Here is an 18,978-nt window from a genome sequence, read left to right on the forward strand (position 1 = left end):
AACTAAAATCAAAGCAAAACTTTTAATTAAACATAATTTGTAAAGGGGCTAGCAAATCTTATGAATCCTATCATATTGTATTAAAACTTAACAGCAAAAAATTAAAGGACAAAAGTTTTATTTAGCATTTAAACAGAGAAATAAACTTAGCCTGCAGCCCTCAGCAAAAATGGACTATTCTGTCCATGCTAAATCTATAAGCCAGAAAGAAACAGCATTAAATCATTTGTTTAGGTACTGGCAGCCAGGTATAGATTTTATATAATGGTTAACAATGATCTGAATATAACCCTGAATAACCCTGGGCTAACATGGAACTGTCATCGTTTTTCTCCTGTAAAAGAACATAAGCAAACATTTTGCATTGAAGAATCTCCATCTGTGGCAGCCTTTTTGGAGTTAATGGCAAATTTGGAGTTAATGGCATCTGAGTAGTGGAATTTGGCCTCTTGGCACTGGCTATTTTCTAAAGTCCAGTCTCATACACTGACTTTGGTGGTCCTACAGCGGACTGCTCTGAGAAACTGTGCAACCATAGTAACCAGATATCAGGCTCTGTGTAACCTTGAGTGAGCTCTCTTATGTTTTGGCTAAGTAAAATTGGGTGAGGAACTGCTTGTACTTTTTTGCTTACTTAAGTGTTAGCCTGACACCCATTAAATCGAAATTTGATCAGAAAAAACAAACAGAACAAAACGAAACAAAACAAAAAAAAAAAAACCTTCCATCTCAAAGGAAATCTGGTTAATACAGAGGATGCTTTCAGGGGAGATGGAACAGCAGGATGTTACAAGGATAAGAGAAACATTCCCGTGGTCAGGGAAGCTGCTTTAGACAGGAAGTAAGTAAACTCAAAATAGCTTCAGGAAGTCCTTGAAACTGACTAGATTCACCAAGTTCCTCCTTCTCCAAGCATATAAAATTAGTAAAGTCTCCCTCCTACACACAAGCAGAGCTGCTTAGAAGAGTGTCAGACCACCTGAAGTAGACCTGCCTACTGAGTCTTATTACTAGCCTCTTCACTTCTCTCCTCCACTCAGAAAACTGTCCTACTGTTCCATCCACTTTGCAAAATTGCAGAGCAATCCTTAAACTTTCATATGTAAGTAATTACTGAGGTAACTTCAAAAGTAAATAAATTGGCACCACTGTAGAACTTCAATTTCAGCTGGGTTTTCAAAAGCCCCTGTTTTTAAGCTTTTCTTAATTTTCTGCTCCGTTCCACTGATCTCTGTCTTCACATCCCCGATACTTACAGATTTGTTTTAACTTAAAACACCTCAAAAGATGAATTCTCTTTTTTGATGATCATTATTAAAAAATAATTGAATCTTTAGTGTCTGTCCTGGTTAGGTGTTTGTTTGTTTTTGTCAGCTTAACACAAGGTTAAGACATTCAGAAGAGGAAATTTCAATAAAGAAATTCCACCATCAGATTTGCTTATAGGTTAGCCTGTGCGGCATTTTTTTTTTAATTTGGTTTTTTAAACTGAAGAAAAAAATCAGTAAGGTATTTTTTTAATTTCTATTTTTAAATTACACATAGAATCTTCTTTCATATATCTCAAGAACCGTTTCCCTTCTTTCCACTTCTACCATCTCCCCTGCCCCTCAGGTTCACTCCCTCTGTTTCCCTTCAGAAAAGAACAGGCTTCCAAGAGACAACAACCAAACATGACAAAACAAGACACTGAAAGGGTTAGGCTAACTTTGTAACCTATATATCTTCTAAAGCCTATAGTTTTGAGTTTTAGGTCCAGGTTAAGCTAAAACCTCTTAGTACCATTCCAGAGAATGGAGGAATGTGACCCTATCTGTGAGGATAGATATAAAAAAAGAAAAGAAAGCAAGCAATGACCTTCACTCAGCAAAAAGAACGACCAGACCCTTGTCTTCAAGATAGTGTATCTTAGCAATGAACCCAGATGGCATCAATCCTTCTTCTGAGTAGTTCCTGACCTCCAGCCAAATCTTTAAGGATGAGCTAACCACCCCACCTTCAATTGCAGCTGCATCCACACTTGGCAGGACTGGCCAAGCTTGAGCACCTAAGACTAACCAATTATCTTACTTTATAGCTTCCTCATCCAATCCTAAATTGCCAAAACTGAAACTTCAAATTTCCTGCAATTTTTCTTTTAAAAACCTAAAGCCTTTGTCTCCCGGGACCACTCTTTGCTGACCGGCAGGGCTGGCCCAATTGTGTAATGGTTAAATTAAACCTCTTCCTTTTGCAATGAGTTGTGTGGTCTGTGAGAGTTTCTGGGAAGGGTGCGATCTTAAACTCCTGAGCTGTGAGACCCCAGGTCTTACAACACAACAAGATAACACAAAAGCCGTCATATCAAGGCTGGACAAGGCAACATAATAGGAGGAAAAAGAGTCCCAAGAACAGCCAAAAGAGTCAGACACAACTACTCATACTATTAGGAGTCCCACAGAACCACCAAGCTAATACCCATAACATATATGTGTTTGTGTGCATGTACGTGTACAGAGGACTTAGTGTAGACCTTCACAGGCCCTGTGCTAGCTGCTTCAGTCTCTGGGAGCCCAAATGTGCTCTGTTTAGTTGATTTCTTAAGCCATGTTTTTCTGGTGTCCTCCATTCCATCTGACTCCCATATTCTTTCCTCCCCCCTCTTCTGAAGAGGAGTACAGGGTTTTTTACTTGAGCTTCAAGGGCAGAGAGCTAATGGAAACCTCCAATTTAGACTCTCTTCACATAATGTCTGGCTGTGGGGGTCTCTGTGCCCACTTCCATTTGCTGTCAGAAAAAAAAATTTTTTTGATGACAACTAGAAGGGTACCAACCTACCAGTAGAGCAGACTATCATTAGGAATCATTTCATTGATTTGTTGTTGTTGTTGTTTTGGCCAGTAGTGTTTAGTTCACCCTAGGTCTCTGTGCTGTCCAGTATCCAGCTTATGGCCATACAAGGCAGTACAGGGCATCGATGCCCTCTGTGGTGTGGACCTCAACTTAAACCAGTCACTGGTTGTCTCCTCCCACAAGATCTGCACTACCATTTCTCCTGTAACATCTTGCAAGGAAGACAGATTGTAGGTTTTATGGCTTGGATGGTGTCCAGGCTTCTCTTTGCATAGCCTGCAGAGTACATTCCTATGCTGGGGAGACTAGAATGTACGGGTGAAGAATGCAGGGAACAACTCGACCTGTCTACCTTCTATAAGCTGTGCTGATGTGGAACTTCTACAGGGCATTTTCTTCTTTCTTTCTTTCTTTCTTTCTTTCTTTCTTTCTTTCTTTCTTTCTTTCAAATAAACATACATTTATCTATCTATTTATTTCTTTATTATTACAATTTATTCACTTTGTATTCTGGCTGTGGTCCCCTCCTTCAGCTCCTCCCCATCCCACCCACTCTCCCTCTTCTTCCCCTATGCTGATGAACAATTGATATGAGAAATTGAACCAACAGGGCATGGTGCCATCCTTAAATTCTTTATAAAAGCAGTCTGAGCAAGCTATGCAAAGCAAGCCAGTAGCTTCTGCTGCAGTTCTTGCCTCCAAATTCCTTCTTTGAGTGCCTTGCCCTGACTTTGACTTTCTCTGGTAATGGACTATACACTATAAAATGAAATAAATCTTTTCCCTCCAAAAGTTGCTTTTGGTCATAGTTTTTTTATCATAGCAACAGAAAGAAAACTAGTGCAATTTCTGTGGAGCTTTTCTGATTTGCTCACATTTCCTTCTTTTTTAAAATAGTTGCCATCATCATTACTTGCAGTGCTGGGGATTAACTCATAGTGTGTGCCACCCACACATTAAGCCACTAAGATGCACCCAGTCCCCTTTCTCGTTAAGAATACAGCATTTTGCAGGGAGTTACTGTCAGTGTGGTTTTTAGTCAAAAACCGAACATCTATCTATATCATCCCCCTGCAATCAGGTTCAGGGACCATCACCAAAAGTGGTCAGTGATTGTAAGAGTAGAGGTTTGGGAGGAGCAGAGTGTAGCAAATGTGTTCTCGACTTGACAGCACCACTATACTTAGGAACTCTCAGTAGCTGTAGTTTTCTGCACAAGATTAAGCGAGTCAACAATCTATCATGGTAGAGGAAAGGATTCACAGGGCTCTACCAGAACATAGCAGATACCAACAGCTGATGGCTTCTGAGGGTAGAGGGGTCCGTTATCTTTAAGTGTGTAGTGATATCTGATCTGTTAAACATGAGAATCTGGGCAGCACAAGTTGGACTCAGGGTTATCTAGACAGGAAGGGAGAGAAAAAGAAACTAGGAAGCATGGAATAGAGAAAGGATATGGATTTTAGAGGTACTAGAGAGAGGAGTAGGGGGTAAATAGAATCATAAAACATGTGTGAAATTCCCAAAATTTAATTTAAAGATTAAAAACTTCAATTTTGAAGCTATAGAAATTGCTCAGCCATCAAAAGTTATCATTGCTCTTGCAATGGACTGCAGTCTGGTTTCTAGCATTCATACTCGGTGGTTAATAATAGCCTATAATGCCAGTTCCAGGAAATCAGATGCAGTATTCTGGATTCTTGGGACACCTGCACACATGTGGCATTCACTCACATGGACACACATGTCTCCTCATATCTGTGATCCCAAGCATGTAGGAGGCCAGTGCAGATTACCTTAAAGTCAAGGCCAGCTGGTTTAGTAAGCTCCAGTCCAGCTTAGACTTCATAATCACACCCTGTCTCTAAACACAGGCTACCTGAACTCACCATCCCTGCCAAAGGAAAGTGTTGTTAACAGATTTCCTTGTAAACTTTAAGTACAAATATATTCAATTTCATACAGGAAATGAACATCTTCTCAGGGTGTCAGTTAAGATCGACAAGGTCTTTATATATACAGTTCACCATGTGCCTACTTATAAAACTGTACATGTTCCTAAATAGAATCAGCAGCCCTTTTTGTTCACTGATGCATTATTCCCAGTACTTCACTATTGAACTGTGAGTGACTTTTTCAAACAACTGTGCATTATTTTACATATGTTTTCTGTAGCTAAAAGTTTATATCACTGCCAAAGAAAATTCAGAACATCAGGCAGTTTTGAGAAGTATCCTTTCTTGATTTATTTAAGTATAATAAATGGCTTTACATGACTACAATTCCATGTGTTAGACTAATAGTTGTTAAAACTAATGGATCTTAGAATAAGCTAAATATCCATCCTTCCCAACTTCACTGGAATGATTTTCTAATCTACTTTTCCTTTCAGCTATTCTTCTAATTCATTACCTAATTGCCTAAGATATAAAAAGACATTTTGCTTAAATGAAGCAGCACCAGTAAAACAAATGAGGCTAGCCCTTGCCTGTGATAGCCATCTTAGTCCTTAATAATTCATCCAAAGAAGATTAACTCTTAAGAACCTCATGTACATTTCTGCTGTCTTTATCAATGCTATATTCTGGAGGGGTTTCATAAAATTTGCATTTGAATGAAAACAAGTGTCTACCTTTGAAAGTTTACCAGGTTGAAAATCAGGTGGCAAATAACATTTTAAAAACAAGTGTTAAGTATCACCTGAACTCCATTCCCTAAATTTCTCTTTGCATAGTATTATGAAAACTACTTTGCATGATTCAATAAGGCAGACATCGTCTGCTTTACAAGGAACAGAAAACACAGCTACAAGCTTCCAGGGAGACTACAGGGAACTTGTACCCTAGTTCTCTGCAGAGTTGTACCCTGGGTTTCACAGGAGGATAAAACTGAGCCGGCCGTCACAAGTCTGTTTCCTACTGCTGAATTTCCGAAGGCATTTAGGGAAAGGTCTAGTTGGGAAGATGTGTACAAAAGGCAACAATTAAAAGCAAAAGCTGAATGAATGACAGTGACAGTGGCTGAGCTGAACCTTGAAGATTGCTGCAGGCCCTAATGATCCAGTAGGGCAGCTCGCAGGATATCTCAGGAATGCTACTTTGTGGATCCATCAAATACATGGTGTAGATCACATACAATGCTATGGCTTTGGAAAAATAAATAGGAAAGCCTGAAAATGTCTAGGCAGTCAGGATACAGACATATTGTAAGACCTGGGGTCTCACAGCTCAGGAGTGCAAGATTGCGCCCTTCCCAGAAACTCCCCCAGACCAAGACTCATTGCAAAAGCAAGAGGTTTATTAACCATTGCACAATGGGGTCACCCCTGCCGGTCAGCAAAGAGTGGCATCCGGAGACAAAGGCCTTTAGGTCTTTAAAAGAAAAATTACGGGAAATTTGAAGTTGTAGTTTTGGCAATTTAGGATTGGATGAGGAAGCTATAAAGTAAGATAATTGGTTAGTCTTAGGTGCTCAAGCTTGGCCAGTCCTGCCAAGTGTGGATGCAGCTGCAATTTAAGGTGGGGGTGGTTAGCTCATCCTTGAAGATTAGGGGCTGCGGACTTTTGGCTGGAGGTCAAAAGCTACTCAGAAGAAGTCTGGGTTCATTGCTAAGAAATGCTATCTCAAAGACAGGAGTTTTTTCTTTTTGCTGAGTGAAGGTCATTGCTTGCTTGCCTTTTTTTCTATCTGTCCTCGTAGATAGGGTCAAATTTTTCCATTCTCTGGAAAGGTACTAAGAGGCTTTAGCTTAACCTGAACCTAAAACTCAAAACTATAGGCTTTAGAAGACATACAGGTTACAAAGTTAGTCTAACCCTTTCAATATATGGCCAAGACACGTAAAAAAAAATAGTCTTATTAGAAAGTTAGAATGTTCAGCAATGTCATTGGGGATGAGAGTCCAAAACGTCCCAAGTACACAAGGAAAAATAGTTGCTCTGTCTTCCTTCATATTACTAAAAGGTTATAAAAAATGCACAGATTAATCTGTGCAAAATGCTTTCCAGCTGTGGCCAGAAGCAAGGATGTACTATCTCCTCTATGGATTATGATATCATCAGAGAAGAATGTAGGTACCCCTAACATTCCGTTTCACCCCTCTCCCCTCTTCCTTCTCCCCCTCCTCCCCCATTTTCCCCTCTTCCCTCCCTTCTCTTCTCCTCCCACCCCTTTCTTAGACTCTCTAGGATTCAAGGCAAAAACAGAGGTCTAAGACCTAAGGAAAGAAGAGTAAATCCCATCCTCTCTGCCCGCTTCCCTTCTCCAAAAAGCGCTCCTGAAGCCCAGTGCACAGATCTGGGATGATGCATCTGTAGAATCAGCCCCAAGCAGTAAAGGTAGGGAAGCCTGGCCAGACTTCATAGGAGAAAGGAAGCAGATGGAGAATAGTGACCTAAGTTATTAAAGCTGTCAATATCTGTCAGTCAAGAACATTTTGAAGTCAGAGGGTAACTGCCCATTTAAATGTAGAAGTGCTTTTTCATTTTAGGTAAATGTTTCATATTTTCTAATGATACACAAAATATTTCAGCTTAAGGATTGTGATACCCAATCTTTCCTCAGTTGGACAGGTGCGGAGACACTTCTGAAAGGATCGAGGCAATGGCTGCACAGGGAGAGCCGCCAACCCAATTCAAGATCGTCCTCGTGGGTGACGGTGGTACTGGGAAGACGACGTTTATAAAACGCCACTTGACTGGTGAATTTGAAAAGAAGTATGTGGCCACCCTGGGCGTGGAGGTACACCCCCTGAGGTTCCACACTAGCAGAGGCCCTATCAAGTTTAACGTCTGGGACACCGCTGGCCAGGAAAAGTTTGGGGGTCTGCGAGACGGCTATTACATCCAAGCCCAAGGTGCCATTATAATGTTCGATGTAACATCAAGAGTTACTTACAAGAATGTGCCCAACTGGCATAGAGATCTGGTGCGGGTGTGTGAATGCATCCCCATTGTGCTGTGTGGCAATAAAGTGGATGTTAAGGACAGGAAAGTAAAAGCGAAATGTATTGTCTACCACCGCAAAAAGAACCTTCAATATTATGACATTTCAGCCAAAAGCAACTACAACTTTGAGAAGCCTTTCCTCTGGCTGTCCAGAAGACTCACTAGAGACCCTAACTTGGAGTTCGTTGCCATGCCGGCTCTAGCCCCACCTGAGGTGGTCATGGACCCAGTGTTGGCACGGCAATATGAGCGTGACTTAGAGGTGGCGCAGACCACTGCTCTCCCAGATGAAGATAGTGACCTGTGAAAAAGTGAGGCTCGGTCGGAATCAGAAGCCTAGATATAGAAGCAACTGAGCAGGCATGTCAGCAGTTTGGCCTGTGTGTCATCTTGCTACCTAGCTGAGCAGACTCGTGCCTCGTGTCTGCGATGCTTAAACGAAAGGCTTCAGAGTGAATGTGGCAATTAAAAACGAGCCGTAAGTTTGGGACTTAGAGATTTAGCTGTTTGGAATGCAGTTGTTTCTTCCCTGAGATTCAAAACTAAGAATGCTACACTCACATCCGGTACTCTGTGGCAGAATTTGGGTACTGTAATTTCATACCTTCCGTTTAGAATAAAGTTGCATTTCAAAAACCGAAACATAATTTCAGAATATAAATGTAGCATAAAGAAATACCTTTTCAGAAAAATATGCTTTTGTTTTATTTTAGCAAAAGACTTTTTAGGAAACACGGGATTTAATTTTTTCATCTGAAAATAATTTAACTTTAAGTCACTACTTAAATATTGGAGCAGAAATTATGAATTTATGATATTGAATGCTTCCTATATTATCTGTCTGGTCTGATTCAGGGTAGTATATACTTTTGAAGGTATAATGCAGTGTATAAAGCTATATGCAGTACTATATCACCTGATAGATGTGTCAGATGTTTCTTTATTTGACTTTGCCATCTCTGGTTGAATACAGTGTGTGTGTGTGTGTGTGTGTGTGTGTGTGTGTGTGTCTGTTTGTTATATAATATATAATAATTTATTATATATAGTATATTACATATATACATACATATATATCATAGACAAGGAAAACAAAGTATGTGTCAAAAGTTTTATTTAAGAATGTGTCAACTCTACTTGCAATATAACTATGAGACTGAGTTGCTTCACCCTGGGCTCAGGGAAAGGCCTCTGGCCTGTCTATCCTCCTTGTCTGACACAGTCATCCTAAAATGCTTAGGCTTGGTACTCTGTGTCTGGCTCATCGCCTAACATACAAACTGACACATTTGGAGTGACAAAGAGGAACTGGCATTTGGCAGACATCATAGTAAAAATTCTTTTAGCCCAAGAATATCAGGAATTTTAAAGAATGGACATAAAATAAGAAAAAAATAGTTATGTAGTCTCAAAATATTAACTATATAAAATATTTATGAAAACAAAAGAAACAATGTATTCATGGTGCAAAAAAAAAAAAAAAACCTTCTAATTAATCAGAGCTAATGTCCTCAGGAATAAGAGGGATGGAAAACATAAGACTTTGGTGGGATTCCTGTCCAGACTGCTTAACATGAAATCAGTGAAACCTAAACTGCTGGTCATTTTGCAGAGGTCAAGTGTCACCCTCCATGCACCACTGTGATCAAATAGATGCACAGGAAAGCAATGTAGTTTTGGAATGCACGAGGTACAGAAAAGCACGGCTCCTGAATGCCAGCAAGAAGTGTGGCTTGATTTCAATGTGAAGGATAATATAGACAACAGAAAAATTCAAAATATGTATCAATATGAATCCTCTCATTTTAATAACCAGGCTGATGTTTTACAAAGAAATGTTTTAGGAAGTGTTCACTATAACACTTTTGTATTATTTTGTTCATGTAGAAACACAAACTCCTACAAATAAAGCAGAGTGAATTATGTAATAAAGATAGATACAAAGAGAGCACATCCTAACCACTCCTAACCATCTCCATGAAACAGACATATGGAACCCTTCGCAGTAATCTTGAAACTTTCCAGAATTATATTCAAATGAAAAAGGGGAGTGTGGCAGGAAAAGTAAGCTATAGTAGGAAGGCTGAATTTTAAAAAGAAAAAGAACAAACAAACAATAATAAAATCCTACCTCTCTTCCTATTAGTGGAAAAGAAGATATACAGAGTATCCTTAAGGAAAGCTAGAGGTATGCATCCCTGAGTTTATGTCATGATGTCTAAATTCCTTTAGCCTAGAACAACAGAAAACCTAAGACTGTAGTATAGAATGGTGGGAGTGGCAATACTATGAAGAAAGCAGGTGAAGAGGCCGCGTGGGAAACAGACGAACCGAAGGCTAGCTGGGAGGAGGGGCCTGACCAGCCCCACGGCGCCAATCAATACCACTTTCAGTCCTTCCTCCCCAAAGTTCCAAACCCTAGCAGCTGTCTTGAGTATCCCAACCAAATAGACCTTTCAGAACAAACACAAGGGTTAGGAAAGTTAACCTTAAGAATTAAAGGCCATCACAAAAATTACCGCTTAAAGCAGCTAAGTTTTAGTGCTATTATGGAGCCATAGCACAAGAAAAGTCTCAAGTATTCATTGGCATGCATAACTATTTCATCCATTCAACATACATTATTAAGTATTAAGAATTAAGGACTTCAATGACAAGCTCTTAGTTACTAATTTCTGTCTCACTGGAAAAAATACAGGGAATACACCACATGTATGAAACACAAGAGAATGACATATATGAAAGTCTAGGCAGTTAGTGTTGAACTGAGAGCAAGAAGTCATAGAAAGTCACTGGGATGGGATGAAATGTGAAAACTCATTACAGTCACATATAACATAGCATGAACCCTATAGAAAGAGCATAGCATGGACCGTACACAGGTTCATGAGAGAACATTGTTATGACTGGCTTTACATGTGGGCAGAAGTGACCACAGTCAAAGACTGGAGCCAGAATTTATACCTAGGAAGTCTTTGACTGTCTTATAATGTTGCTGTTTGCCACCTTGGTTGGCACGTAATAGCTGCAGCAGAGAGTGAAGACAGATGCTAAATGTTGAAGTACATTGAGTGAAGGTGTGTTTCTTGCTTCCACCCTAGCTAAGGCATTCTCTGGTTCGGCTTTAATAAAAATTTGATGGTCATGAATTTTTTAGATTTAACATTTTCTTTGACAGATATATCGATTTCTTCCATTGTATCTTCCACAACTGAGATTCTTTCTTCCATCTCTTGTAGTCTATTGGTTATGCTTACCTCTGTAGTTCCTGTTTTCTTCTCCGAGTTATTTCTCTCCACGATTTCCTCCGTTTGTGTTTTCTTTATTTTTTTCCAATTCTATCTTCAGATCTTGAGCCGTTTTGTTGATTTCCTTCACCCGTCTGACTGTATTTTCCTGTTTTTCCTTCAATCCCTTCAGCTGTTTGTCTGAACATTCTTCTGTTTCTTTTATTTCTTTCAGTGATTTAAGTATTTCTTCTTTAAAGGCCACAAACTGTTTGGCTACATCTTCCCGTATTTCTTTACAGATGGCCATAATCTGTTTTTCTTTATCTTCCTCCATTTCTTTACAGATAGCCATAATCTGTTTATCTTCCTCTAATTCCTTATGCATTTTATTTGTTTCCTCTATTAACCTCTTCATAAGCATAGATGTAAGGGCATCTTCTTGGATTTCATTTATGCTGGGGTGTCCGGGGCTTCTTGCCCCTGGATAACTGTGTTCTGGAGATGCCATATTGCTCTGTCTTTTGTTGGTTGAACTTTTACTCTGGCCTCTACCCATTGGGCTATCTTAGGTGTTGGATGTTAGTTTCTGGTGCTTCCTGGAATCCTGGGGTGGGGACTTGGCAGGAAGATGATTTTTTTTTTTTCCTGAAGAAGGCCTCCTCAGCTTTTTGGGTATGGTCCTGTTCCCTGTTTTCTCCCTCTTCTGATGTCCCTCTCATTTGCCTTTCTGAATGAAGATTGAGCATCTTACCCAGGGTCCTCCTTCTTGATTAGCTTCCTTAGGTGTACAGATATTAGTATGATTATCCTATATTATCAGTCTAATATCCACTTATAAGTGAGTATATACCATGTGTGTCTTTCTGGTTCTGGATAGCTCACTCAGGATGATATTTTCTAGATCCCACCATTTGCCTGCACATTGTGGAGGGATGTAGGTTGATTATTTAGGTTTGATTTGCTGAGAGGTAGCTCAAGTTAAAGGCCTAAGCTTTGAAAATACACAAGTCTCAGTGTCCTTATATATGTAGCTGACAGGTTTGTAAAAGTTAGCTACAACTAAATGTTTTCAGCAAGAAGGAGAGGAAAAGGGAAGAGGGTAAGAAGGAAAAAAGGTTAAGTTGTTTCCTGTACTAGCATTTCCCACTTATAAATGCCTGCACTGCCGCACATTGGCTCTCAAATTTTTCAACATATTCAACTGCTTAGATATTTACAAAATCTTTATATACTAAGCTCATTTTTTTTTTGTATCTAATAAGTCAGAACTTTTGAATAGACTCGGCACAAAAAAAATTTAACAGCCAAATTTGAAGACAGACATCCCACCATTCTTCACTACTGCAAGGTGACATGAGAAAGATGTCACTTGACTAGTTTTCTATATCAAAGGTAAAAAAATAATATAGATGCTAATTCATCTAGACACCGTTTAAAAGAGTTGGGATGATTGAGTCCAGGTCTAAGCATCCTTGAATATTACTAGAAATTCAATTTGAAAACTCAGACAAGATCTCTATGGACTAGTGCACAGTAAGGAACTTCTCAGGGGACTATCCAGAATAAACATTCTAAAATGAGTCAATCTGTTTAAATGACTGCTTTGTACAGACTGTTCAATGCAAATGTATGATGGGTTGTAGTTCTTAGAGGCAGACCAGCACCAAAATGCAGCTAGTATTTCAATTAATATTTGTATTATTTCTGATGAATTAAGAAGAATGTTGATGGAGTCAGTAACTTAGAGATGGTTATAGAAAAATGCCAAAAGTGGATATACCAATGTTAATGATCAATAGGAGACTTTAAATGCCCATGCTAAGTAACTTCCCATTTTTTTTTCTCAATTGTTGCTGGTCTGAAGTGTTCTGTTGAAAATATCACTGATCTCATAGAAGAAATTTGCATGGGAACTTGGATATTAGAATTTTTTCATTACTTTTGTTCCTTTCTCTATTAGGGAATTCTTCAAAGTTAAAACTATATAATATTATTTGCGACAGCACTCATCTCCCCCACTGAAGTTTCTTGCTCTAAGAAGAGGACTCTCCATAGAGATTTGTCTCTTATTCACAACTGAAGTCCAGGGTGAGACAGACTCATTACCTTGGTTGGCAGGCTGCATGTTCATTCCTCCAAATAATCCAGAAATGCCTGATTTCTTCCTGGGTTATATTTATTTAACTACTTTAATATTCATTGCCTCCCTGTGAAGATGTTCATGGAGTACTGCATAGCACTTCACTACCGATAGGATGTGAGTATTTACTCTTCCTTCAGCTCATGATTTTTTTTTGGGGGGGGGTTGCAATTATTGCATGATGTCATCTGCCTGCAGAACCTGGTCCTTTTCAGTTAAGCCTGCTCTCTCACCTTGGTGTTGGACTGGTCTCTCCACATATATTTCTCAGCATACCTCATAATCTTCACATCAACCTCCCAGTAGAACCCCTTCATTTTCAGTAGAGTTGGATAGCTGTGAACATGTTAGGTCTGTCTGTGTTTTGAGAACATAAAACATGACAATTCAATCTAAAATGGAGCGCTTCACTTCCTTTCTGTTCAACTCTTATTTTACAGCTTGTGTGTGTTTGCCTTTGTGGGGGGGGGTTAAATTTTCTTTATCAGTGTTTTGGTAGGTTTTGGCAGATCCTTAAAAGTATAAGCTCAGAAATGAGACAGACCAATTCTTATTTCATTCACTGACTTAAGCCTCAGTAACCTGAATCGCCTTTTTTAATGCCTTGATGTCTCAATTTGCTCATTTCATTAAAAATGTAGACCGAGTTACGAATGGGGAAAAACAGCTAGAAACAAACAATGCTGCATACAACAAACTTAGTACTATGAAAATTAATAGCAATGCTATTCCAAATGACAGTATAACATAACTATAGTAGTATTGTTCCCCTGTTAATGAAGTTGTGGATGAATTTGCTTTCATCAAATAAACATAATATTTCAATTCAAAATCTTTGACAGAGACTGCCACAGAGTAATTTTATAGCCAATCTCTTTCTAATCCTTTCAGTCTCTCTCACACCTTGCTTTGCAAATCTTCCCTTTCTTCAAAGCCCTTTCATTTCTACTAGTATGTCTAGACCAAGAATCATTTCTGTGCTAGCTTTATGTACTGCAAACATGACTGTGAATAAAACAGGAAATTAAAGAACACATTGTTCCCAGGTGACCACATACCTAAATCTGTGAGCCGCACACTCGAAGACCCCACTCCTCATTTTAGCAGCCTGCCAGAAGGTCCTCATGCTGAATGCATCACTTCCTCAGAGAAAGCGAGAAAGAGGTGTGATGGGAGCTGGTGCTTCAGACTCTCACTGTTGATGAAAACATTGATTTTTGTCAGAATTCCTGCAGTCTCTCAGTCTTTGTTGTTGTCCTGGAGTTGCTGCCACAGTTCATGGATGCCATCTTGATATCCACTGTCCTTTGGACATAGTTGCCATCCTGAGTTAATTGTGCTCTAAGATAATGGCTTAGCTCATCATAGTCTGTAGCATTTTGTTTGGCATGCTCTCTATGTGGTATCCTTCTTCTTGTATGTGGGATTAGCCTTGGTAACTTCACGTCAGAAAGTATGTATACCACAACTACAGTAACAAATAGAAAGGAAAAAAAACAACCGCACAGTATAGAAGGGAAATTTTGTGCTGTTGCTGATATAGTCATAATGTCCATTGACTATGATTATGTATTTAAATACTGTAGGTAGTTTATTTAACTAAATACTTCTTTTATAAATATCATAATTTTATTTTGAGAATATCCCTGTAAGAATATTTGACTTTTGCCATTTCATGTATAAATACATAGAAAGAACAATTTTAAGTGCCATCTTCTAAAGGTATCATTACTTATGGTTAGTAAAAACTCAAACAAGTTTTTCTTTTATGTGTGGTATCTGTAATATGAAATTGTGTGTGTGCATATTTTGCGCAGGTTTATATATGTGCACACAGGCTAAAGGCTGACATCAGTTATTTTCTCTATCATTGTTTATCATATATACAGAAGTAAGATCTTTCACTGAAACCCAGTATTCAACAGTTCAATCTCTCTAACCAACCAGCTTGGTCTATAGAACAACTGTCTCCTCCTCGCTGTTGAAAGGAAGCTGATTTAAAAGAATTTAAAACATTCTTTCCTGGAAGGAAATTCATTAAGTTCAGAATGTAGACAATCTAAAATCTTCAGGAAATCCCTGAAACTGATCATAATCACTGGGCCTTTCCCTCTCTAAGCACATACAAGGAGTAAGGACTGCTGAGAAGCAGACCAGCTGAGCTTTCTGGGAGAGATATTAATCGGCTCAGATCAACTGAGCACTTAAAAAGACACTCTCCAGCCAGCTGAGTTGCCTGCAGGATATATGGCAAACTTTAGATTTCTAGTTTTCCTGAACTGTTGTCCATTCTGGGATAGGCTTCTCCTGATGCATCTCCCCTTGTGTCATTTCTTCTCTTTTAAGTAACCTCTCACACTTATTTCTGTAGTGACCCCAGTAAAATTCATTGAGTGACCACATTATGATTGGGTGACATCAACTACCTATTTGGGGTGAGGAGATATTTTTCCACATCTCCAAACATAGAGTATCACACAACACTTGGAAATGTTAAGATTACAGCAAACTTGTCCATCATTTACTGCAGTCCTCATGGCTTTACCCACTGACCAATCTCCCCAGATCCATATTACTGTTTCTTTATTGATATATAACTTCAGTACTAGTTGGTGATATTGCTCTGGCTCCAGGCCCTGAGGATGCAATATGTAGCTCCCTTTATGGCTGGGATTATACACTTTACTGCGCTTGGAATACTGCAAGTGAGTTAACTGAATGAAATCCAACAGGGCCTCCTCTTCCTAACATCAAATCGAAACATTACATAAGATCAATGATACCTACTCAAAATTGTACAGATAACCATTCTATTTTCCACAACAATAATAAAATACAATATATTTATAGAGAAGTTTGATATCAACTGGGATGGTACTATTTTGGCTCTAAAAACCCCACAGGGAATGGTTATACCCATCTATTGGAAATGTCTTTACACAAAAGGCAATAGCTTTTCTTTAATAGTATCCCCCAGATAGCTCATCTTTTAAATGACTATCAATATTTTGGTGCCATTTATTTTTAATGCTGCATTTATTTCCAAGCAATTTAATAGATAAGATTACTACAATAACATTTTGTTCCCTTTCAACAATAGAAAGTATTATCTTCACTACAGAAAAAGATATCTAACATTAAGAACAGAGACCAGGATTTATTCTTGCTTAATGGTGATTTCTGGAACCTTACATACTCATCCATTTTCCAATTATTTTGATATTGTTGCTTTATTCAGTTTTATTTGCAAGTATCAATGCAGAAAAGGGCATTTTCAACATCATTATCTTTTTGACAATAATGATCATACTGCTGTAAATTGTGAAAACTGAGAAGTACATATTCTTTTTCCTCTCTCTCTCATCTCACACATAAATTAATCTAAATCCAGATTTTCTCCAGGGTTGAATGTTAATAGAGGCCCAAAGAAAGTTACATTGCTTTCATAGGTCCCCAAAACACAATTCTTCATTAGCTCAACCAATATGATATTCCTGTTTTTTAGTATATATTCATATATAGCTAATTATTTGGTAAGTGCTTTAACTAGATTATCTGCTTTTAAATCTGTAATGTGTAAATAAAATTAAATAACTTACATGAAGAGTTGTAGGTGAAACTTGACTGTGTCTGGTCACAGCTGCTCTGTTCTTCTCTGTCCCAGATCAGGATGGACACAAGGTATAAGAAAGTTCCACAGCTCTAAGCACCATAGATACACATGGCAAAGCTGCAGTAATTTGAAAGAGGCACTAAAAATGGCTAAAAAGAAGGCTGCCCCAAATGGGTCCCCCATATATTACAATAACTATCTATTTCATGTCCCACAGTGGCAATTCCCTCAGGAAGCAGATGAGTGACAGTAAATTCCAAACAGGACTGGTTGGAGTACCCAGCGGATTCTAATGAGCTTTGTTCTGGACATAGGAATTTTTCTCCTAGAAGCAAGGTCAAATCCAAATTAGTTCTATCCAAATCATGCAAGCAGATGGGTATCTTATCCTACTTTCTGAAAAATACAACACAATCTTGATGTGGTTTGGATATTTAGAACTTGATACCAAGACCTGAATGCAGATTGTCTCTGCCCAAAAGCAAGCAGCAGCTTGATGGCTAATGTAAAGATGTCAGGAGATTGATTCTTTATGAGATCATAGGGTTGCTCTCTACTCAGATAATCTCTACTGGAGATTGGCTTTGTTCATATAAAAAGAAACTTGGTTTTTCAAGAGGGCAGGCTTTTTAATTTAATTTAATTATTTATTAAAATTTATTCATTTTGTATCCCCCGCTGCAGCTCCCTCCCTTGTCTCCTCCCAGTCCCACACACCCTCTCTCTCCTCCCCCTATGCCATTTCTCTAGTCCCTTGATAGGAGAGGACCTTTTCTCCTTCTAACTGTCCCTAAACAATCAGGTCTGATAAAGGCTGGCTGCATCATCTTCTGTGGCCTGGCAATGCTGCACCTCCCAGGGGGAGGTAATCAAAGACCCAACCACTGAGTTCATGTCAGAGACAACCCTTACACTCCTTACTAGGGAAACCACTAGGAAACTGAGGAGCTTATGGGCTTCCACTGAGCAGAGGGTCTAGGTCCTTTCCATGCACCATCCTTGGTTTGGAGTATCAGTTATCTGCAGGGCCCCTGAGCCCAGGTTTTTGGCTTTGTTGTTTTCCTTGTGGAGTTCCTGCCCCCTCCAGGTCTTTCTATCTCCCACTTCTTCAATAAGGTTTCTGGTACTCTGCCCAAAGTTTGGTTATGACTCTCAGTATCTCCTTTGATAACCTGGTGGGAAAAGTTTTTCAGAGGTTCTCTGTGGAAAGCTTCTGTCTTTGTCTTCTACTACTTTGGTTGTCTATGCTGTTTGCCCTTAGGATTAAGCATCTTCCTTAGAGTTCTTCTTGATGTTTAGCTTTTTAGAACTAGAGATTATAGTATGTTTTTCTTGTATGTTTAATATCCACTTACAAGTGATTACATACCATATGTGTCTTTCTGCTTCTGGGATACCTCACTCAGGGTGATCTTGTCTAGTTTCTACCATTTGCTTGCAAATTTCATGATTTCCTTGTTTTTAATTGCTGAATAGTGTTCCATTGCGTAAATGCACCACACATTCTGTATCCATTTCTCCATTGAGGGACATCTAGCTTGTTTCCAGATTCTGACTATTACAAATAAATTTGCTATGAACATAGTTGAGCAAATGTCCTGATTAAATGGTGGGGCATTTTTTGAGTATATGCCTATAGGTATAGCTGGATCTTGAAATAGCACTATTCCTAATTTTCTGAGAAAGCGCCAGATTGATTTCCAAAGTGGTTGTACAAGGTTACATTCCCACCAGCAATGAAGGAGGGTTCCCTTTTCTCCACAACCTCTTCAGCAGGCATCATCTCTTGAGTTTTTCATTTTAGCTATTCTGATGGGTGTGAGGTGAAATCTCAGGGTCCTTTCAATTTGCATTTCCCGAATGACTAAGGATGTTTAGCATTTCTTTAAGTGTTTCTCTGCCCTTTGATATTTCTCTGTTCAGAATTCTCTGTTTAGTTCTCCTGTATACAAAAGACGAAAGAGCAGAGACAGAAATTAGGGAAGCAACACCCTTCACAGTAGCCAAAAATAACATAAAGTATCTTAGTGTAACTCTAATCAAGCAAGCAAAAGACCAACATGAAAAAAAACTTAAAGTCTCTGAAGAAAGAAAGTGAGGAAAATATCAGAAGATGGAAATGCTCTTGCATAGGTAGGATTAACATAGTGAAAATGGCTGTCCAACCAAGCAGTCTACAGATTCAGTGCAATTCCCGTGAAAATGCCAACACATTTT

At 38.9% G+C, this 18,978-nt stretch overlaps 1 protein-coding gene across 1 annotated transcript; it reads left to right on the forward strand.

Annotated features, from left to right (window-relative positions):
* The first annotated feature begins 7,428 nt into the window (after nucleotides 1–7,428).
* LOC110560526 (GTP-binding nuclear protein Ran-like) lies at nucleotides 7,429–8,085 on the forward strand. The gene has a single exon (XM_021656488.2). The coding sequence runs from the start codon at nucleotides 7,435–7,437 to the stop codon at nucleotides 8,083–8,085; it is 651 nt and encodes a 216-aa protein (XP_021512163.1). The 5' UTR covers nucleotides 7,429–7,434.
* The last annotated feature ends 10,893 nt before the right edge of the window (nucleotides 8,086–18,978 follow it).

The sequence above is a fragment of the Meriones unguiculatus genome, chromosome 20 (genome assembly GCF_030254825.1).
Source record: "Meriones unguiculatus strain TT.TT164.6M chromosome 20, Bangor_MerUng_6.1, whole genome shotgun sequence".
NCBI classification, from domain to species: Eukaryota; Metazoa; Chordata; class Mammalia; order Rodentia; family Muridae; genus Meriones; species Meriones unguiculatus.

Excerpts from the sequence above, each read along its gene's own strand:
- LOC110560526 (XM_021656488.2), top strand. The coding sequence starts at position 7,435 with ATGGCTGCACAGGGAGAGCCGCCAACCCAATTCAAGATCGTCCTCGTG.